The 19657-nt window shown below is 44.1% G+C and overlaps 2 protein-coding genes across 4 annotated transcripts in view; both read right to left on the bottom strand.

Annotated features, from left to right (window-relative positions):
* Nucleotides 1-6268, bottom strand: part of flt4 (fms related receptor tyrosine kinase 4) — a 47708-nt gene extending 41440 nt beyond the window's left edge. For both annotated transcript variants that reach the window (XM_037077049.1, XM_037077050.1), the window contains exon 1: nt 5814-6268. In XM_037077049.1, the coding sequence (XP_036932944.1) occupies nt 5814-5871 (58 nt within the window). In that variant the 5' untranslated portion in view covers nt 5872-6268. The remainder of the gene's footprint in view (nt 1-5813) is intronic.
* A 5208-nt stretch (nt 6269-11476) lies between these two features.
* trim105 (tripartite motif containing 105) lies at nt 11477-17393 on the bottom strand. Of its 2 annotated transcripts, none has more exons than XM_037077823.1 (7): nt 17255-17393; nt 16420-16771; nt 15147-15242; nt 14257-14490; nt 13422-13435; nt 13159-13274; nt 11477-12898 (listed from the first exon to the last, which is right to left on the bottom strand). In XM_037077823.1, the coding sequence occupies exons 2-7, from the start codon at nt 16705-16707 to the stop codon at nt 12339-12341; spliced, it is 1308 nt and encodes a 435-aa protein (XP_036933718.1). In that variant the 5' UTR covers nt 16708-16771; nt 17255-17393; the 3' UTR covers nt 11477-12338. The 2 variants fall into 2 exon arrangements, with proteins under 2 accessions (XP_036933718.1, XP_036933719.1); XM_037077824.1 differs by having other exon boundaries at nt 17238-17367.
* Nucleotides 17394-19657: the final 2264 nt, after the last annotated feature.

Genomic DNA, 19657 nt, shown 5'->3' with positions numbered 1-19657 from the left:
AAGCTCGTGTGAAAGGCGGCACAATGTTCCTTCATTGCGAGCAAATTTCCTGTTTTCTTTATCATGTTCACGCTTCTCCCACTTCCCCTTTTCATGGACCGTGGAGGAGATGTTGCCGTTAGTGTTTCCTCGCTCCTCTGTAGTTTTGTCTCTGATCAGTCACATGACAGGAACGGGGGGGGGGAAGAACCTTGTGTAAACAAATAAAGCTTTTTCTCAGAGTCTCGGTGCAGAGGATGCGACGTGGGAGCCCCGCGCAAAGACGGACCGGTTTTCACAGATCCAGTCATTCTAATTAGGTTCATTTGCTGTTGCCTTGTGGTTGTAGACTGTATGAAAGGGCAAAATGCAAGGGAAGATTTTGTTCCACATTTCCCCCAATTCACTAGAAAGGGCTTGAAGAGACTTGAATGAGACGGGAAATGAATCAACTGGAACTGAATTGCCCTGTTTTTCTGAAGGTCCTCGGGGGGGTGAAGAGCAACATGTAGGTGACAAGCACAGGCACAGTTATTTCAGTGACACAGTATCTGGCAAAGGGCCAAGGCTAAGGCACTCTGAAATAGCGCTGTATGTCCGGCGAGGAACAGGAGGCCATGCAGGCCATGGAGCAGACCTGCACTCTGGATGTGGAGTCAGCCAGCCTCAGGCTACAACACACTCTCTCTCTTTCTCTCTCTCTCTCTCCCTGAAAGAAATAAAGTCCACTTCCTCTGTCATCTGGACACAAGGCCGGGCAAAAGCCAGGCGACAGTCTGACTGGCAGCCCGGCTTTGATTTCATTGTTACTACGGAGGAGGATGACATCCACTACGTCCCTGTCCTCTGCACTAGTCGGGGGGAGTTAGGCCTTTCCAACATCCTGCCAGAGGAGGGGTGCGAAATTAAGGATGCGGCGACAAGCCATCTGGGCCGGCTTCCTATGTTACAAACCTCTGTCCCTGACTAAATCTTCCTGTACCTGCCTCACAGGCACACCGGACAACTCAAAGCGCTTCCTCTGCAGTGATCCAGTTTTTGCATGTCATCGTTTTTATCACTGAGAAATGGCTTCCCCTGCTGAGAAGGGAACCATGCACATTCTGGTGAGTGCTGTGTCCCGGCTCCTGGCGCTGACATTACCCTCGGGAAACATCCTGAGTATCTCTCGGGCACAGTCCTCGCCTGCTGGGACGGCTCGCACGGTCCTAAAACTCATGCTGCGACTGTTCAGAGGGAAAACTTTGAGGAGCTCCATTAACGCGCTTGTTACCTAATTCCAGGAGATTCAGGCCATAAACAAGTCGCTGCTGCTGTGTCAGATGTCCCAGTGAGCTAAATCACTGGGGTAGCTTAACGTGCCGTAGAAAACAAGGGCAAAGTAGGGAGTACCGGGTCAACAATTATGGTGCTGAATGCCTAAAGGGAGGGAAGCCGGCAATTTCCTCAGGCTTTGCCAATGGACTCTTTCCCATGAACCTCAAGCGACCTCTAATGACAAAGCAAGAGGTACGGGTGACCAGTGAATTGCTGCACAGACTTCCAAGTAACAACAGCTGCCGGTGACTGAGTAGCAATTTGAACGTAATAGCGACGGGGACTCTTATACAACTGTTAAGAGGTCTAAACGATGCTTGTTTCTAAGCAACACGAACATTTTGGTGGGTTGTAATATCAATGTAACAGTAACCGAACGCCAGGATCCAGTTTCTGCCTCCAGAACATGTGTGAAGTGACCGACCAGCGTAGGCAATAGAGGCCATAAAGAAATGTGCGCTGACACAACTTAAAACAAATGTTACAGGTGCTAGATGTCATGTAATTAGCCTCTTGTAGCACGTCAAGAGGATTTGTGAAGCCAACGCCACGGATGGTATCTGTAGTTGTGAATTCAAATGTGCAGCGGCACTCAGAATAAATAACAGGTGTGTCATGATTTATTTCATCTTCCTGGTAAAAGCACTCGTCTCATGACTGTGCACACTCTCACCTCTTCATGGGTGATTTAATTCACTCACCGGGCGATAGCTCAAGTGCTCATTGAGCTATACATCGCTAATCCTTGACTGTCTTTGTGCCGCGCCGTCAGCATTATGAAACTCGGGCCCGCGTGAACATGATGGAAAGGACAGAGAGACAGAAATAAAATCAATAGGTCAGCCATTATTCCAAGTGTGGGAGAGCGTTTCAAGAGCGGCAAGAAAGATTTGAATTGCCAGAGCAAAATGGGATCCTGCTGTGGCTGACATTTCCTTCGCACAGCAGGGACCCAGAGAACTACCGTGAGGCAGGTCAGACTTTGACAACGCCACTGTTGATTTGGAAAGTTATTAAGAAGCTGATGAGAGGGCCGTGAATGTATGAACACCTAAATGTTCCTTTTCTGTGGAAGCTCAAGCAGCAAGAAGACATTTTCAATATTGGATCAGACGTGACTGAATGAAAGGGGACTGCTAGGCTGAGTGCCATCTTGGTTGTGATAGCTGATCATCGAGTCACATTATTGGAGTAACTGGGAATGAGACTAAACAATTATCTTCTTATTGCACAAGTTTTGCAGCAAGTTAGTCTCATGCCAAGTTAGTGGATGGATTTTGACCTGATTTTGGTGCTAGATGAAAAGTTGAGATATCACCAAAGTTATTACAATTGATGCCGAGAGGAACATGGACGTCTCTTATTAAATTTCACGACCAGCTCTCCGACAGTTATTGAGTTATTGTGTTTACTAAAGTAGCAGCCAACAACGCTGCCATCCCGAGCTTCATGCAGTCAGCATTGCTAAAGACTGGGCACAGAAAAACACGGATGAAAACAAAATCACCACAGATGGTTTTCATCAACTATCTTGCACCAACTTAGACACATATTTGGCCCCTGCTGCAGATTCCTGGTGTTGAAAGAGCTTATCTCTCAGCCCTAGTCATATTTGGGGTGTTGGTGCCTCAGCATGATGAGAAAGTGAGTGACGGGACGTACAAATGCCCGAGGGGCCCCGCTACTCCATGCCAGTGATGAGTGAGGCACCGGATTCCCTATTTATTTGGATTTTACTGCAGAGATCTTCCCACATGGAGCAACAGCGGCGGCAGCAGCAGCATTCCTCTCTCGTCCAAGCTGCCTTCAAGCTGATAGAACAAGATATTCAAGGACAGACACCGAGGGTCCGCTCCTCGGGGTCCTGAGGTTGAATCCTGAGATCAGCGCTGGGCGTAAGTGGATATTGTTGGCTAAAACAACTCGACCTCTATAAGTGGACGACTAGAATAATACCCAGAGTTGAGAGTCAGATTTCTGGGATGATCTGATCATGCGGAGGTATGCGTACAGAAAACACTCAGCTAAAAGCAATATCAACACTATGCACCCAAGACACAGAGCAAGCCAAAGATCATTCGGCTCAGCTCAGCTTTGGAGGGAGAAATGATTCACTGCCTTCACATGTGGCTTCTGCTGGGAAGGATTTCAATAGCCAATTATGCTTAAACAAAACAGAAAAAAAGGAAATGCATCAACCAGTGATTCTCGATTCATTTCATTAGCATCCTATTCCAGGGGAGTCGCACCACGATTCTTTTTTAATGCAACAGAATGTCTGTGTCAGAAATGTTTTAGAAAATAACGTAATTCAAGACAGAGACGGAGCGTGACAGGAAGATGGTAGAAAATGGCCCAGGGTGGAAAACTTGGAACTCCAAAAATGCAGCTGCTGCGTAAAGTGTATCCTCTCCCCCCTTCAAATTGAGAATGGCTTCTGGGCTGGCAGGTCTACAGTCCACTCTGTCCCTCAATCTTCCCCCGCGGTCTTAAAAATGCGAAGGAGCCAGCAGTCTCGTCATGCTTGCGTCAGGCGCCGACTCGGAGGTGTCTCTTTAATGTCACACGTTTGTTTGACCCTTCAGAAATCCCCTCAGTCAGATCTGAGCTACGCGCAATGAAGAACTTAAAATATGAGCCACGAGCTGTCAGAACAAGGCTTTTTTTTAAAAAGTGTCTAATTTATTCAGCGAGAGATTTTTCAAGTTAGAGCACGAACAGAGGGTAAATTGCTGCGTTCAAGGTCCATCATTTCGGTCTCGGAGTTGTGACGTGACGGGCAAAAAGAGACTATTTGCAAGACTCCTTATTATTAAGAGAAAAACGGTGAATGATAATACTATTTTTAAGTTCACTACACTCTGAACTGGTGGGCGAGAGGCTGCCACCTTGAGCCTGAACACAGGCCCCGTTCCCTCACATCCACCTTAATGTGGCACTCAATCTCCCGGGAACATACTGCAAGGCCGTGATTGAAAAATGTGCATCTCTGGTTCCTTCTGCCTCCAGGAGATACCGAGATATTGTGCCTCTACCGAGAAAGATGGGCTCCCCGTGTCGCCGAACTAACAGAGCTGCAAATAAGTCTTTCAAGATAACACCGGACATGTTTTTCCAGTGGGCACATCAGGTTGGTGGGATGACAGAAAAATGTCGGGCCTGAGCTTCACCATTCCAAAATACACACTAGTGGATTTAATTGGGAGGCGTTATTTGAGTTTTTCTCTTTGTTTCCGAGCACTGCAAAAGTTTGGACAGAGCCCTCAGAGAACACACAGCCAGGTGAAAAGAGCACACATTTTTCACACATTATAAAATCAATGCAGTCTCTCCCCTCCGGAAATGGATCCTGTGGTGCCACTGGCCCTCATTCCTCACTGACAAATCACTGTTTATCTGTTCCTGCAGATGTATGCGACCCGCCCAGCACGGCTCAGTGATATTAATGAAAGGAGCGAGAGTCATCGCTCCGCCGCGGAGTCATGATATGGATAACCATATGGCGGCTGCCCCACACAAAAGAATACCCTGTTCTTTATGAACAGCTGTTCAACAGCAACCGGTCATGAACGAGCCAAACGTTAACACAGTCAGTCAGAAATCAGACAATCGGAAGGGCCCTGTTCGAGTGTCTGGCATGAGACAGCGCCATGAGAACGACGTGCTTTAGATTTATTGGCCTCACTTCTTTCTCAGGAAGAAAGAGCACATGCCGGAGGCCCAAAATAACCCAGAAAATTCTTGAGGCAGGTCGATTTGGACTGGACGCGGGCGACATTCTGTCACCTTTCGCTTGCTTTACAAAAATAAGATTACTTCAATGAGATATTTTGAAGGGCTCTCACCCCCTCATCCTCCACCTCCTCCTCATCCTCCACCTCCTCCCTCCCTCCCTCCTCCTCCTCCTCATGTCAGTCTAGTCCAGATCACTCAGCTCTCCTCCCACTATGTGACCTACATACATACATACATATATACATGCACCGGTGATGTGCCAACTCAAACATGACAGAAAAACTGCTCTTCTTTTACTGAAGCATCACCAATTAACAGCTGCATCTTCATCAAACGCAACAACAGCATGCCTCCCCCTAGTGCCTGTCTGCATGTAGACTTGGAGACTCCCACCGGGCTCCGTATCAATCCAGTCCCACACTGAGAGAAACTTTCAATCATGTCCGGTGATGAATGGATGCTACTCATAAACACTAAGGCGATTCGGCGTGATGCAAAGTAGGTTAACGTGTGAGTATTGCATGTGTTTGACTGACTATGATGCGTCAGCTGTGGAATAAAGTAAACATTTCAGCTACCACGTGCAATTAAAGAGAGCAGAAAGTACACAGAAAACTACAGGACACGAAACACGTCTAGACACGAAACCCAAATCAACATCGGATCAATCATTTACGGGACGTCAGTGCAAACACTCTGCCCGAACTTTTCCCCTTCACCCACACACACACACACACACAAAAGAAAAAAAGTTGCGCGCTCCAAACTTTCTCCTCACTCACCTGAGGCGTACGCTATTCCAATCCAAGTCCGACAGAAAAACGTTAAATCTGTCTTCATCTCCAGATCTCCAGTCCAGAAAGTGCAGAAGCCTAACTGGTGTTTCCTTCCCCCCCAAAAAAAAATTTTTAAAAACTAAATAAATAAAATGTGAGTTTTAACGCGCGTGGAGACGGTGGAGAGGCGCTTTGAATGAAAGTCCGATGAGGGACAGATAGAGAGAGATAGAGAGAGAGAGGGGGAGAGAGAGAGAGAGAGGGATATAAAAAAAAAAAAGAAGCAAACTCAGGTGAACCTCGACCAATCGATGCCTGATCTGCACACAGAGGACACAGGGACGAACAGCTGAGGGGAGAGAGGAGAGACACAAACACGTCTTTTTTGTCCAAAGGACGCACAAGGCACTGAATGGGATTTACAATGATTTCCTTTTTCCTTTGCTCGTGACTGGAGCGCATGCACACCCATCCATCCATCCAGTTCATAAAACAGGCTGAATTGGAGGGGTGTGTGTGTGTGTGTGAGAGAGAGAGAGAGAGAGAGAGAGAGAGAGAGAGAGAGCGAGAGGGGGGTCTGGCTAACATCCATGACAAATTTCCTTCCCGCAAGACCCCCATGCGTTTCATCCTCTGCGCTAAACACCCAGTAATGACATTTTAGAGGATTATAAAATAGTGCCACCTCATTCTTTATCCTTATAAGACACCATAAAGTACAATAAGAAAACTTTAAAGGATAAATACACCCAAAAATGTTTAATCTTAGTCCTTCTCTGCTCAACTTTGCGCTCATGGAAAGCAAAACTTTTTTTTAGTCAACAAAATATTTCTGGAGGTTCACAGCAAAACTGTGATTCAACTGAACAAACAACTGAAGTAGATGAGGACTTAAAAAAAACAGCCAAAACAAACATAACATGCTCCAGAAGAGTCTGCAGTTGCCCAGAGATCCCAGATTGATTTGAAAATACGTCATTTACGTCTTCAATGTTCGGTCGAGTTTCCCAACAGGGTGCATGTTCATGTTTTTAGCTCAGCAGCTGCAGTGGAGATTTCTGCTCTTAAAAAAAGGGATAGAAACAACGTATCTTCAAGTCAGTCTGGGCTCAGGAGATTGTATAATACCCGACAATCTGACTCTACTTCATTTACACCATTTTTAAAGCTGAAATCTTCACTGAGGCTGCTAAGCTGAAAGCATTAGAAATCTGAAATTCATACATGAACGCAGCCACATGTTGAAGGTGTAAATAAAGTCTGTTCGATTCATTTTGGGATCTCTGGGCTTCTGGTGACGCCCGACGAGCTGTATGGAGACATTTTATGTTTTTTTTTCCCCTAAAATACAAGTCCCCGTGCACTTCAGTTGTTTATGAGAAAGATGCAAAGCTGTTTCGCTGTGAAGCTCCAGAAGTGGTTTGTGGGCCGCAAAACTTGACTCGACTTTCCATCGACATGTAGGTGAGCAGACAATGACTGAATTTATATTTGGGTGGACTGACCCTTTAAACCAGGGCTGCCCAAAGTTGGCCCCACATAAGGGCACACTTTTCCTGCCAGTTCTTTCTGGCCAAGTTAAATTTAAAAATAGATTCAGACAAATATGAAAATGTTTATGGTGTTTACTTTCTTGAGAGGTAAAATGCTAAAAATAAAATCGTTTTTCCATAATCTGAGCAAGGAAGTCAGCCAATTAAGGGAACTTGGAATCTTTTTTAATTATTTTGCAATACAATACAATAGGTCTTTGCTTTTGGACCGTGTCCCACCATTTAGTTTCAGTTTTTGGCCCCCGAGGGGGAAAAAAGTTCAGGCAGCCCCCCTTCAAACTCTGTGGGGACGAGATTTCATGCTGTTGTGTCGCTGCTGCGGATTTTCCATTTCTTTCCTGAGCGCCAAACTGTTTGATATTGATTTGAATTTCATGGATTGTTTTCGAGGCATTTAAATCCCTCGTGACATCCAAAAAGCACAGCAGGTAATCCTAATACCATCAGAAATTCTTCTAAAGCCACTGCGGGAATACAGCATGAGTTACAAAACAAGTGAAGTGAACGCATACCACAGCGAGGTAGACGCAGCCTCGAGGAGGATATCAGGGGAGAACTACTTGATATTTTCCTCTTTGGTCAGCTGAGTTTAATCCGCCAAACAATATATCTGGTCTCTCTATGCAATTTTATCTGCTCGTGTCAAAAGTCCCACATTCATTTGAGGCAGAAAGACTTATCTTTTTTGCGCTTATGAACACAAATCCTCGCAGATGTTCAACAAACCAGAGCTGAGCAGAGGTGCCCGGGGAGACGCTCTCTATTAAAAGTCTGCAATAACTCTTCCAAGAGGTCAGATGCAGCGATGCCTCCGGTGAAACTAAAGTGCGCAGATTTCTTCCAGCCTCGTCCAAGTCCTGTTAACCCCCCTCCCGTCCGCCCACGCAGTCCATCCACCAGGCGTCCTCCGAGGTGGGAACGAAAATCATGTACTAAGAGCACAACACGCCCGTGGTGAGCCGTTATCTGCCCGGTTTTATTTTACAGGGAGGGATTTTGAAAATTGAAAACCCATGTACCATATGCACTCTGATATAAAAAGTCAGAGGGTACAAGAGATGTGCACTTGGATGATTGAGCACACAAACACACACGCATGCACAGAGGGTTTTCGGCTGCAGTTGTGTGTTTCGTTCGTTAATTGTGTAATTCAGAGGTATAGAAGAGGCGGCCTGGCCATTCAGAGACAGAATAATCAATCCCGGGCATCATACAATGAGCTGTGAAATCAATAGCATGCTGTATATGCACTTGGAAACCCATTGTTACAATAATGACACACGCTGACTCAAAACTTCTTCCTGGCAGTTGAGCAGTGGTCCAACAGTCAGCCGACAGCAGCTGTAGGCTGAATCTATGTGAGGGGGAAAATTCTCAATCTGATTATGTTATTTTCAATTATTCCCTGAGCAGGAGAGAGCCCGACATCAGGAGTGTGTGGAATAACAGGGAGTCAAAGGGAGCGCTGGGTGTTATTGTGGGCATGTGTTCCGCCCCGGATCCCTTACGGCGAGCCACCTCTCTGACCTTAAAACACAATGTTGTGATTGAATGGTTGTAATTAAAATGTTCTCCGGGTTTCAGCCCCACAGCGCCGCGGGCTTCAGAGGAAAATAAACACGCTAAATCGTGTTGATAGTCTAACAAAGCCATGTCCAGGGAGTTACCAAATCTCATCACGGGCGTAAAACAGATCACATCGTGGACGCGTGAAAACACTTGGGCGGCCAATAGAAGGATAAACTCGCACACATGAGCGTTGAGATGACCGTTCAGACAACAGTGATAACAGACCGAAGAGCCCTCACACGGGGGTAGCATGGTCGCCCCTGCTGCGTCAGATGAAAAAAGGTTCAGGCTCATAATCATTCCTGCCGGCTCCTGAGAGACAGCTGAGGACTCAAGGACTCGTCCTTGAAGTGCCAGCACTCTACGTCCGGCCCATCCTCAGGTCAGGAAACACATTACTGATCCGCAGCTACTATCATAGGAAGGATGTGGAGCACGTGTGTGACCCCTGCTCACTCCCCTCACCGAGGCTCGTGCCCATGGGCCTGTGCACAGCGCTGCACTCTGCCAAGCTGCTTTGAAGTAGCTGTCACTGGTTTTTTTTGTGTGTGTGTTTTTGTTGGTTTGTTATGATTGTGGTTGCCAAAAATCCCTTTTCGGTTCTAGGTCAAGTTCATTATCAGTCATCGGTTATGGGAAGCTTCCTGACAACATGAAGAAGGAGAAGTGCTCCTTTGTGCTCACATGTAAGTCACTGCAGCTCGAATCAACTTCACCAAGTTCTTGTGAAAGTTTTCGCAATCTTAAATTGATTAAAATCTATTGCGATCTTTTTGTTTGGTCACTCGGAGGCAGCAAAACGAGCAGCAAACGCAACATTAACGTACTATGACCATAAAAAGATGATGTAGTGAATGGAAACATCCAGCAGATATGGAGAAACATTAGCATTTAATTGGAGCCATGTTTTCACCAGACAATATTGTAAGTCTCTCTCTGTGCTATTAGCTCTGTTTTGTTCTCCACCAACTCCTGAGGGAAGTATCTGTCTCTTCAGCTGCCAAATGATCCACTACGTTAACCAGCTACCTGCCGACTTTGTCTGCTCTTTGTGGCTGGGCAGGCCGTTTATTAGAGCTTTATTTGCTGGAAACAGTTCATCACAGCGGTAAAGCTGAACCAAAGCATTACAGTTGCACAACAGGAAACAAAATAAATTAGCTAAAAGAGACTGAAGTGCACTGTGAAGCTCTGGGGAACTGCAGAGGCAGGTGGTGATTCTTTGTTTGTACATTGACTCATTGGTTTCACATGTTTTGTTATTTTTTTCACTGTGGAACAATACTGAAATGTTATGAATGTTAGTGAACAATGTTTGATTTTAAAAGCCTCTCCACAAGCTATCACCATTTAATTACCTCAGCAAAAATTCTTAAAGTCACCCTGTGATGGGACCACACCAGCTATCCATCAACACGTTCACGTCCTGACCCATGATTACTACATTATTATGGGTCAGATCAAACCTGACCTTGAATTTGACTTCAACAACGCACCTGTAAAGTTTCATGTCTGCATCTTGCATGGTTTTGATTCTATTGTATTGACAAAAATAGTTGCCGGAGGCGGCAGTGACACCAGCTGCACCAGAGTGGACAGGAATCATTAGAACTGGGTTAATCTGATCCCACCCATCTTTGAGCACAAGCGTCATTTTTATTCTCACATACGCTGACCTGTGGAGTCTCATGACTATCTCGCATGGTTCTGACGCTACACACAAAAATCTGTCTGCAGACAGACATTTTTTTTCTCACCACTGTCGCTAAGTGCTCGCTCACGGTGGATTGGTTGGTTGATGTAAACACCTGGCAAAATACTCAAAAATGCTTTTGGGGGTACTTCCTGCAACCGAAACAACAAAGGTATTTTTGTGGAACACATTTTACCATGACACACACACAGACTCACAAACTGAGAACATTACCAGCTGATGTTGTCGCAGCTGGTAATTACAGTACATGTAATTGTGTATCACTTTTCAACCAAGGGGAAGAATGGCTTCACAGAGACGACCAAAGAGTCCATGAAGCCACATAAAGGCTCTCCCAGAACACAGTTGACACTCTTCAATTCAGGAAATTGAGTTAATTCCAATTTGCATTTATAGGCCAAAATGAGCGATTAGTGTGTCATAACTGTAAAAAACACTCATTCCATGTAGTCACTGTGCAGGAAAAACATGTCTCCCCTCCCCGGTGCAGTTCATTGTGCCACCTTTCCAATGCGCAGAGGAGGCAGCAGCATCCTGCTTCGGCATACCCCCGAGGCCCGCCAAACGGCCGAGAGGCATCCCCACTGTCACTCTGTTTATCTGACCTTTCACCTGGCGGGAGGAAACAGGACGTCGGTGCTCTTGTGTGTTTGTAAAGATAACCCGAGAGCCCGCCCGTTCTCGCTCTCTTCAAGTGTCAGAGATGGCTCGCGCATTCATAATCGTTCGTAGCTGCGTGCTCTGCTTTGATGATGCTTAATAACATCCTTGATTATTTCAAGTGAGGTCATGAGAGAGCGCACAGTCACAGCTGCAGAAAGGATCAAAGAAGGTTGTTGTTTGAGAGAAAAAGTGATTTGGCGTTTTATTTGCATCAGCAGGTTTTTACAGTAACTGCTCTTCACGATCGAACATGCAAATGCAAATGATATGCAACATACTGCAAAGAACTACATTTGAATAATTTTCAGTGAGTGTATATTATATGACAGTGTTGAAATTAAGGCACATGTAATGTATATACATGAAGGTACAAATAATGACAAAAGTCAGCTGAAGATGCTGGAAGGTGGCATGAAGTTACATCTGTGTGCGTTACATCTCTGTCAGAAAACAGACAGTTTCATTTCATCTAGAAAAAATGAAAAACCTTTTAGTCGAATATAAAATCTCACAGTAAAGTGCGCAGTTCCTACATACAGAACTCAATGGTGACTAAAAACAAAACAATTTAACAAGTGAGCCTAAAGATAGTACAACTTGATTAGAGATAAACAATTCAAATTATCACGTGTAATATTAATTCATCTCATCTACAGTATTTAAGAAGAACCAGCATCTTTAAATGTCATTTGCTGCATCTTAGCGTCACTTTATTCAACCGAAAAATGGTTGCATATTTGTTTTTAATGGGATTTCTCCAGCAAAAATGATTCAGCCTTTCCAGGACAATTATAGCACAATGGGATTTTCAAATGGCGCATACGGCAATTTTCAAGGCATTTCAACATTTCGAGGCTTTTTAAGTTCATTTCGGAAAGAAAATGGATGCATCTGGCAATACCCGATCATTAGAGCATGGGAAATGCGAAGAGTCTGAAATGTTTAACACGAGAGCAACTGATAAGAGTCACTGGTCAATAAGTGAATGGGCAGCTGTTACATACTGAAAAGCTTTCATTGACTGATTCCGCATTAGCCCGACAGAGCCACAGCAGGGTAGTGGAGGAGTTTGATGGGCTGAGGTCTCTGACTGCTCCCACTGATGCACGGGCTGAAGAATGGGAACACTTTGCCCCTCGGCCCATTGGTGAACGAGTAGAGCAGACTCATGTCGTCGGCGTTGTAGAAGGACACTCTTCTCTCCTCGCAGTCTAAGAACACACCGAGGCTTTGAGGGGAGGAGGCGAGCTGCAGCCTCGTCCAGGGCTGCGTGCCGGCCGAGTACTCATTCCCGTTGCGCAACCGCAGCGTCCAGTAGCCACTTTCAGGGCTCAGCTTAATCCGAGCACGCCTGTCTATGGCCTCAGAGGCGACGCCCAGGTCCCACTTGGGCTTGGAGCCCACTTCTACCTCCCAGTAGTGTCGGCCAGTCTGGAAGCCCTGGGCAGCCAGGATGTTGACGCACTGGAGGAAACGCTTGCTGTGGTCTATATATGGGACCACAGTGTCGCATTCGACTGCCACGGTTTTGTCCCTGGAGACGTAGATGTTCGGGTGCGCTGTGTCAGTATCGAACGTTAATGGGGAAGGACCTTTGGGGTGAAACAATTTAATGACTCGTATGAGTGATAATATTTTTTGGGAATAGGATTCAACAGAGCGTCACATTTTGAATAGAAAATATATCCCATCAGTGGGACAATGGTGTCATTACTGCCACTCTCTCAACACTTCAATAGCTTATTAAAATAATTAGATAATTTTGCTGTAATTACTCTCATTGTTGTGGCAGAACCAGTTTCCCTGCTGAAGGCTTATTGTGTCCAATTAAGCACATCAGAGGAACAATTACCTGGCTTTAAGGACTTGAACATCTTCCTCCATGTGATGTACTGTAACGGAGCCAAGTATTTGTTGCTGAAAGCGTTGATATCAAACTCCGGGGCCGTATCCACCAGCACGCACGGTCTGTCGAAACAAAGCAAACACGGACTTCAGGACCATTCATTCTTGGCTCAAGTGAGACTAAATGGAAATGTAGAAATCAAATAACCGTATGACATATGAGGTGCCAAAATGCCAAAAACAATCAATCATTCATAACAATGAATTTACCTTAGCTGTGGAAGCTAGAGAAGGAAATGAAAGAAAAAAAAAACACATTAACAACTGTTTGTCTCAAACTTCACAAGTCAGATAAGATGAAGCTCTTGGTTTAATCTAAAGTACAGATGTGATTTACAAACACAAGCTTGACACCTTGTACAGAGGACCGAACCTGCCATAATTAGAATTAAAGAAATAAAGAAAGTAAATGGTTCAATAAAAAAATATGCCATTAAATGCACCAAAAATAATACTGGAGACATTAATGAATCTATACAAAGGATTTTAAATTCATTTTAACTTAACTTAAATTTCCCTCTGTATTAATCTTATCTCATTTATCTTTGTTTTAACTTTAGACTTAATTTTACTTGTTACTTATTAATGTATTCATTTTTTAAAAGTCTTTGGATTTTTTTTTTAATTTGTTTTGCATTTTAATTTCTGTATTTACTTCTGGAGTATTTCCCATTTCCAATTCCGCCCTATCCATCTCCACAAACATATTTAATTATGTATTTCTACATTTTTTGTCATGTTTTGTCATTCAGAACCAATCACAGCACTTGATGGTGGGACTGGGTGAAAACAAGACCAAGAGAGACAGCCCCACGAAATGACCCACGATACACTTTGATTAAGAGCCTTCACACTTTCATAAGAAAGCAGAAATTGAAAAAGGAAAGTAGAAATAAATATTTTTATGGTAAAATGCAAAGAACAGAAATAGACAAATGAGTAAATTCAATGATATGTCAATTTATTCATAGAGAAAATTATCATTTTTTCAATTTTTTTGATTTTGGCAGTTTCAGTCCTTGGTAACTTTGAGCGGAGATCTCACCTCAGACAGTACGGTGTTCTCAGTGGTGGCACTAGCCTGCCGTAGCATTCTGATATTGTCCTCGAGCTCCCTCACGGCCAGCTCGACGGCCTCCAGGTGGTGCTGAACTTTCTCCAGCTCCTCCTCCTGCTCTCTCTTCAGCTGCTCCAGCACGCAGGTCTCCTCGTCCTGCAAGATCTGATGGAGGGTTCGGAATTCCCCTTTGACACGAGTCTGCAGATCTGCCCCGATTTTCTGCAATGGGGAGAAATTATGATTCTTTTGTCGCTAAGCAGCTTGTACAATTAAAGTTCTCGATAACTTCTGCAAAGTACATATCTCCAGAGACACACCTAAGTGGTAAAGAAGCTACAACTCATACACATCAAAGAGCTTCGTGCCAAACAAATGCACACCATTTAAGCAGCAAAGGATTTCCTGTTGATCATCTCAGCACAGCATGCACAACTGAACTCAAATAATTATCCTCCATCTGTCTTACACACATATTAGACGTGTTTTTGTTTTCCATTTCCTCTGCCTGTGCAGTTTGTTGTGAGTTATAATGAAGTCTTGTAAATTAGTGTTTAAGCGACTTTAAGTAAAATTGTTTGGTTTAATGCATCAGTCATGCAGAATCATCATCATGTAAAAATAAGACCGTATGTAGGAGGAAGGATTTGCTGCGCACAGTTGACACACAATAAAGTCAGAGGTTAGAAAAGCATTTATGCATCAAGGCACAAGACCCTTATGTTTTATATATCACATAGCACAAAGTGTCACTTATCACATCTGCAAACACCACTCAACACGCACAGTGACATACTGCAAACAACCATTAGGGAGGAACATGTGCATTCTTATCTGCTAAGTGCTGCCATCCCTCCAGTTTCCGCACAGCAGTGTACCTTTATGGTCTCCATCTTGTCTTTGTCTCTGCGAATGCTGTTGATGAAGTCCTCCTTCTTCAGGCGATGGCTCTCCAATGTCTCTCTCAGCTGTTTCTGCTCAGCAATATGCAAATCAAATCAGATTGGGAACAGAAACAGTGACACAAAGAGACCTTGCAGGGGATCAAGATTTTCAATAGCAACTGTCAGAGAGTTCATTAAAGCCCTGCATTAAATACGACTTCCTCAATATAGGGTCTCTTTTTGTTGAGCCTGATAACTTTTGTGGACTGAGTTGACCACGTAGTAAGGAAGTACTTTGTGTTACTTAATCTAACTGCTGCGTTTTATTGAAAGATGTTTCTGATATTTTGAAACATCGCCTTTTATCTGGTATGATAGCAGCACAAACAAAAGCATTTAAGAAATCGTCAAACATTTTGGTGGGTAGGCTTCCTCTTTCTCTCAAGTCTTGTGATGATCATAAGGTTGGCAGTCATGCAGTAGAGAGCACAGAAAGTTGCGGCACCTACTCTAGAAATACTCATACACATTTACCACATTCATAATTCCTGCCACTTGTTGCACTTACACTCCAGTTTTTGTACAAATTAAACAATCAAGATATAAGGGTGTTTATCAGTGAGTTTGCCTGGTGGATTTTATTACCTCTGGACGCAGCCAGGCCAGCTGGTTCCCCCATTCCCAATCTTTATGTCGAGCAAAGCTAAACACCTGCTGGGACTCTACTGGAAAGAGTGATATTGATCCAACTCTCAAGATAAAGGATAGTCAATACGCCTATGTTTTAAAAGGTTCAACTATTCTACCATGAAGTTTAAAAAAACACCTTCCTGACACAATAAGTGTACGATCACAGTATGTAGGATTTATTAAAGGAATGTTGGATTGGATTATATTAAAATGTACAGACAGTTTTGTTGTTCTGGTTCCCCTGCTGTGGTTAAGTCATATAGCCAGTCATACAAGGTTATATAAAAGGGAGTGGAGTGCGATCTTTGTTCTGAGCAATTCATGCCGAGACGTTCAGGGTGGAACTACAGTGGAATAAACACAGATGTGTACTGAAACATAGCACATTATTGTGTTCAACTTATGTAACTCAATCTTATAGAGGGCTTATTTTTAATCAATTGGTTTACTTTGGAACATAAGATTATTTGTCTAAGATTGCTGGACCATTAATAACGCTTTCCAGATGACAATTGTAAAGGCATGGAAGGCAGCCAGCAGGATCACGGTTTAACATGAAGTGGAGGCGTAAACTCACCTCTAGGTTCTTGATGTAAGTGTCCGAGGTTGTGGCCCTGACCTTCTCCACCATGGCTGTCACAAGGTAGTTAGTCTGAAACTGCTTGGAGCTGAACTCCTTGCGACACTGAGGGCAGGTGACAGGGCCTTGAGTCCCCCTCCAGTACCTGGAGATGCAGGGTTTACAGAAGTGGTGCATACAGGCCAACATGACAGGCTCCCTAAACAGATCGCAGCATATGGCACATGTCAGGTCCTCCCTCAGGCTGCCTTTGGAGGTCGAAGCAACAGCAGCAGCAGCCGCCATGATATGGGTACTTTCCTCTCCAAAGTCTGTCCACACTGAAGAAGTGAAAGCAAAAGTCTGGAGGCTGAAAGACACAGTTTGATATGTCAGCAGAAACAAAAATAAAACACATAAAAAGTTCACATGATTCAAATGCAACAACTTCCTGTTGTGCAGCAGGCTACATTAAGTTAATCATTGTCTAAATGTGTATCCAGCAGAAAGGACTGTGCACCTCCCCTTCAGGTCCAACTCTAACAACTCTCCACTTGCTTGAATACACTGAGCACATACTTAAAAGTGTCAACCACAGCTAGTTCAAGTGTGAGGACTGGGAATCAGCTGATATATCACGGGGCTCTATAAGCTAGCTTATGAATTGAACTGTCGAAGAAACGCGTGGTCAGATGTTTATTTTTGCTTGTGCCCTCCCACTTAAGCCTGAGACCGTTTAGCTAGCTTACAGTAGCCACGAAACAGACAGTTTACGCGACATAAAGCAAAACAACTATTAAGCTTTTAAACAGCGACTATGATAAACTTTCTGTTACCGGTTTTATGAACCTACGTCTACTGCTGTTCGGAGAAACGAGTGGCCAAATTCTTCAGAGTGCCTCCATCTGCTCTCTGCTCCCTTCGCTGCTTCTGTTTGGGAACAAGACGTACAGTCGTCCCGCGCATGCGCCAACCACAGACGCGCATCTGATTGGTCCGCATGTTTGACAGCAAACAGCAGCACGTGAATGGAGGCTGTATGTTTCCTCTCCCTCTAAACTCATCTTCTGCTTAACTTCTCACTGCTCTGTTGTGAACTCTGCTGTGAGCAAATGCTTCATTTTTCCATTACAGCAAATGTGCATGATCACTTTCTTCATTATGTGTTGGCAAAACACAGGACGGTGGTCAGGATTTTTAAAAAATAGAGGAGTTCAAATCCCCAAAAATGTCCTTTGACTTGGCACGACAAAAAGTTAGCGATATTTTCAGAGCAGAGCAAGCAAAGGGATGTTTGTGTGGAGAGTCTGCGATCTTCACAAATAACCACAGCAGCTGATTTCACATGGGGTTGGATGAGTAGCCTCCCTCCTCACACTGGCAGAGACTTCTATTAAGCATGAATCCACTGAATAGAAATGGAAATGGTTACTACAAAGTTGTTGCAGCACTTTTCACAAAATAAATAGTATAAAGTAAAAACTGATAAAAGGTTCAAAGGTAACTGTTCACTTCGTGCACCACTACGCTGCTGTGATGTCATGTGTGTTTATGTCGGTGAAGTTGGGCTTGGTAGATTTTGCGACTTGTAAATCAGACTGGGATGACCATTCAATTGCATTTTTCTGTGTTGTAAGTAATTTTTTTCCAAAGAAATGTAGTCGCAAGACCTCGATGACATCATCAGAGTAATTTTATTTCAGACTTTAAAAAAGGTCTCCATAGAGCCTCAGTAGACATCAGACATCTGTTATCACAGACTGAATAATACTCACATTATTGTACATTACCTGGTACATGTGTACCATCAGTCAAGCACGAATGCAATTACATAATGCCTCGCGTATGTCTTGTCATTGGGAATCTTGCAGTTGCAGTTTGCACGCAACATAAATGATCGGTGTCAGGTTCACACATCACAAGGTCACACAATAAGTTACTTTTGAAAAAGAAATGTATATGGGTGGGTGGGCAGATAAGAATGTGCAGCAGTTGGGATTATTTTCTCACTGAAAACAAGCCTTTGTGTGTATTCTGATGCAGACACTGTAGGCTGTTATTGTGCTCACTCAAGTGGATACAAATGGACGCATAATACGACTGGGTTTAGAGAGCACCTGCGGATGACAGCAGAGGAGTGAGGGAGAAAGGGGAGGAGTGTCTGCTCTCCTTGGCTGTAGCTCGTTCCTCTCCGCTCCCTGACTCCTCGGCAGCTCAACCAGATATTTAACCGGCTAGATACCCAGCGGGCGTCTGCAACATGTCGGCAAGGCTCCAGGTTGCGTCTTTGAAATGTTGCAGGGTGAAGTTGGCTCCAGTCAAGCGCTGTTCACAGGGTATAACATGGTGTTGCAAAATGGAACATTTCCTCAGACGTGCTGTCAGGCGGCGTCAAGCACTCTTCCATCATCTTTTTCGTCGGTTCTCTGTCTCATAGATTTTCAAAGTTAGAATTAGCTGTCCATCACACTTTTTCCTATTCTCCCTCTGTCCAATGACTGTTACTGGCCAGTCTCAGATATGGCTAGCCGTTCTTTGCTATTCTGCCTAGAAGGCCGATATCCTGGAGTCGCCTCTTCCCTGTCAACACTGAGACTGATGTTTCGCGGATAGGCTAACATTTAATGAAGCTGCCAGTTGAGGACATCTGAGGACTAAAATCAGACACACAAATTGCTGATGCTCCAGATAGTCAATTAGCCTCAAGGAAGGCCAATTTTATTGCTTCTCCAATCAGCAAAACACTTCTCAGCTGTGATTACACAAGGGTTTTCCACCGATCAATCAACGGTTTAACAAGACAAACTTGGATTAACCAACTTAATGTATCATTGGAACACAGAAGTGACAAAATGGTCCTCTGTGCAGCTGTGTAGATATTACATTTATAATCAGCTATTTCCAGCTAAAATAGTAATTTGTCACATTAATAATATCTAGAATACATTTTTGAGCAATTTGCTGTCATTCTAAAGGTGCAGCATGGGAGAATTTTAGTTGAAAACGTTGAAGAAATGTGAAGAAATAACAGTTTTGACATCATGACTTGTGTGCAGCTATAGCTACTGAAGTTAGCATGCTAACAAGCTAGCTCCTATGCCTGCGGCATACACACCAACACTCCACCCGTGCACCAGGCTTGCAGTCCATATTCACAGCTGCTAACTGAACTAAATGGCTAACGGTAGCTACAGTTAGCAGCAGTTAGTGGTTATTCTAGTGATTTGCTGAATTCAACAAGATGCCAATTCATACA

The sequence above is a fragment of the Acanthopagrus latus genome, chromosome 18 (assembly GCF_904848185.1).
Source record: "Acanthopagrus latus isolate v.2019 chromosome 18, fAcaLat1.1, whole genome shotgun sequence".
NCBI lineage: Eukaryota > Metazoa > Chordata > Actinopteri > Spariformes > Sparidae > Acanthopagrus > Acanthopagrus latus.
The sequence above is the reverse complement of the archived record's forward strand: the minus strand, read 5'-3'. Positions and strand labels throughout refer to the sequence as shown.

Excerpts from the sequence above, each read along its gene's own strand:
- trim105 (XM_037077823.1), bottom strand. The coding sequence starts at position 16,707 with ATGGCGGCTGCTGCTGCTGTTGCTTCGACCTCCAAAGGCAGCCTGAGG. Across the intron at positions 15,243-16,419 it reads CTTACATCAAGAACCTAGAG|AAACAGCTGAGAGAGACATT; the intron begins GTGAGTTTACGC and ends ATTGCTGAGCAG. Across the intron at positions 12,899-13,158 it reads GTTCAAGTCCTTAAAGCCAG|GTCCTTCCCCATTAACGTTC; the intron begins GTAATTGTTCCT and ends TTCACCCCAAAG.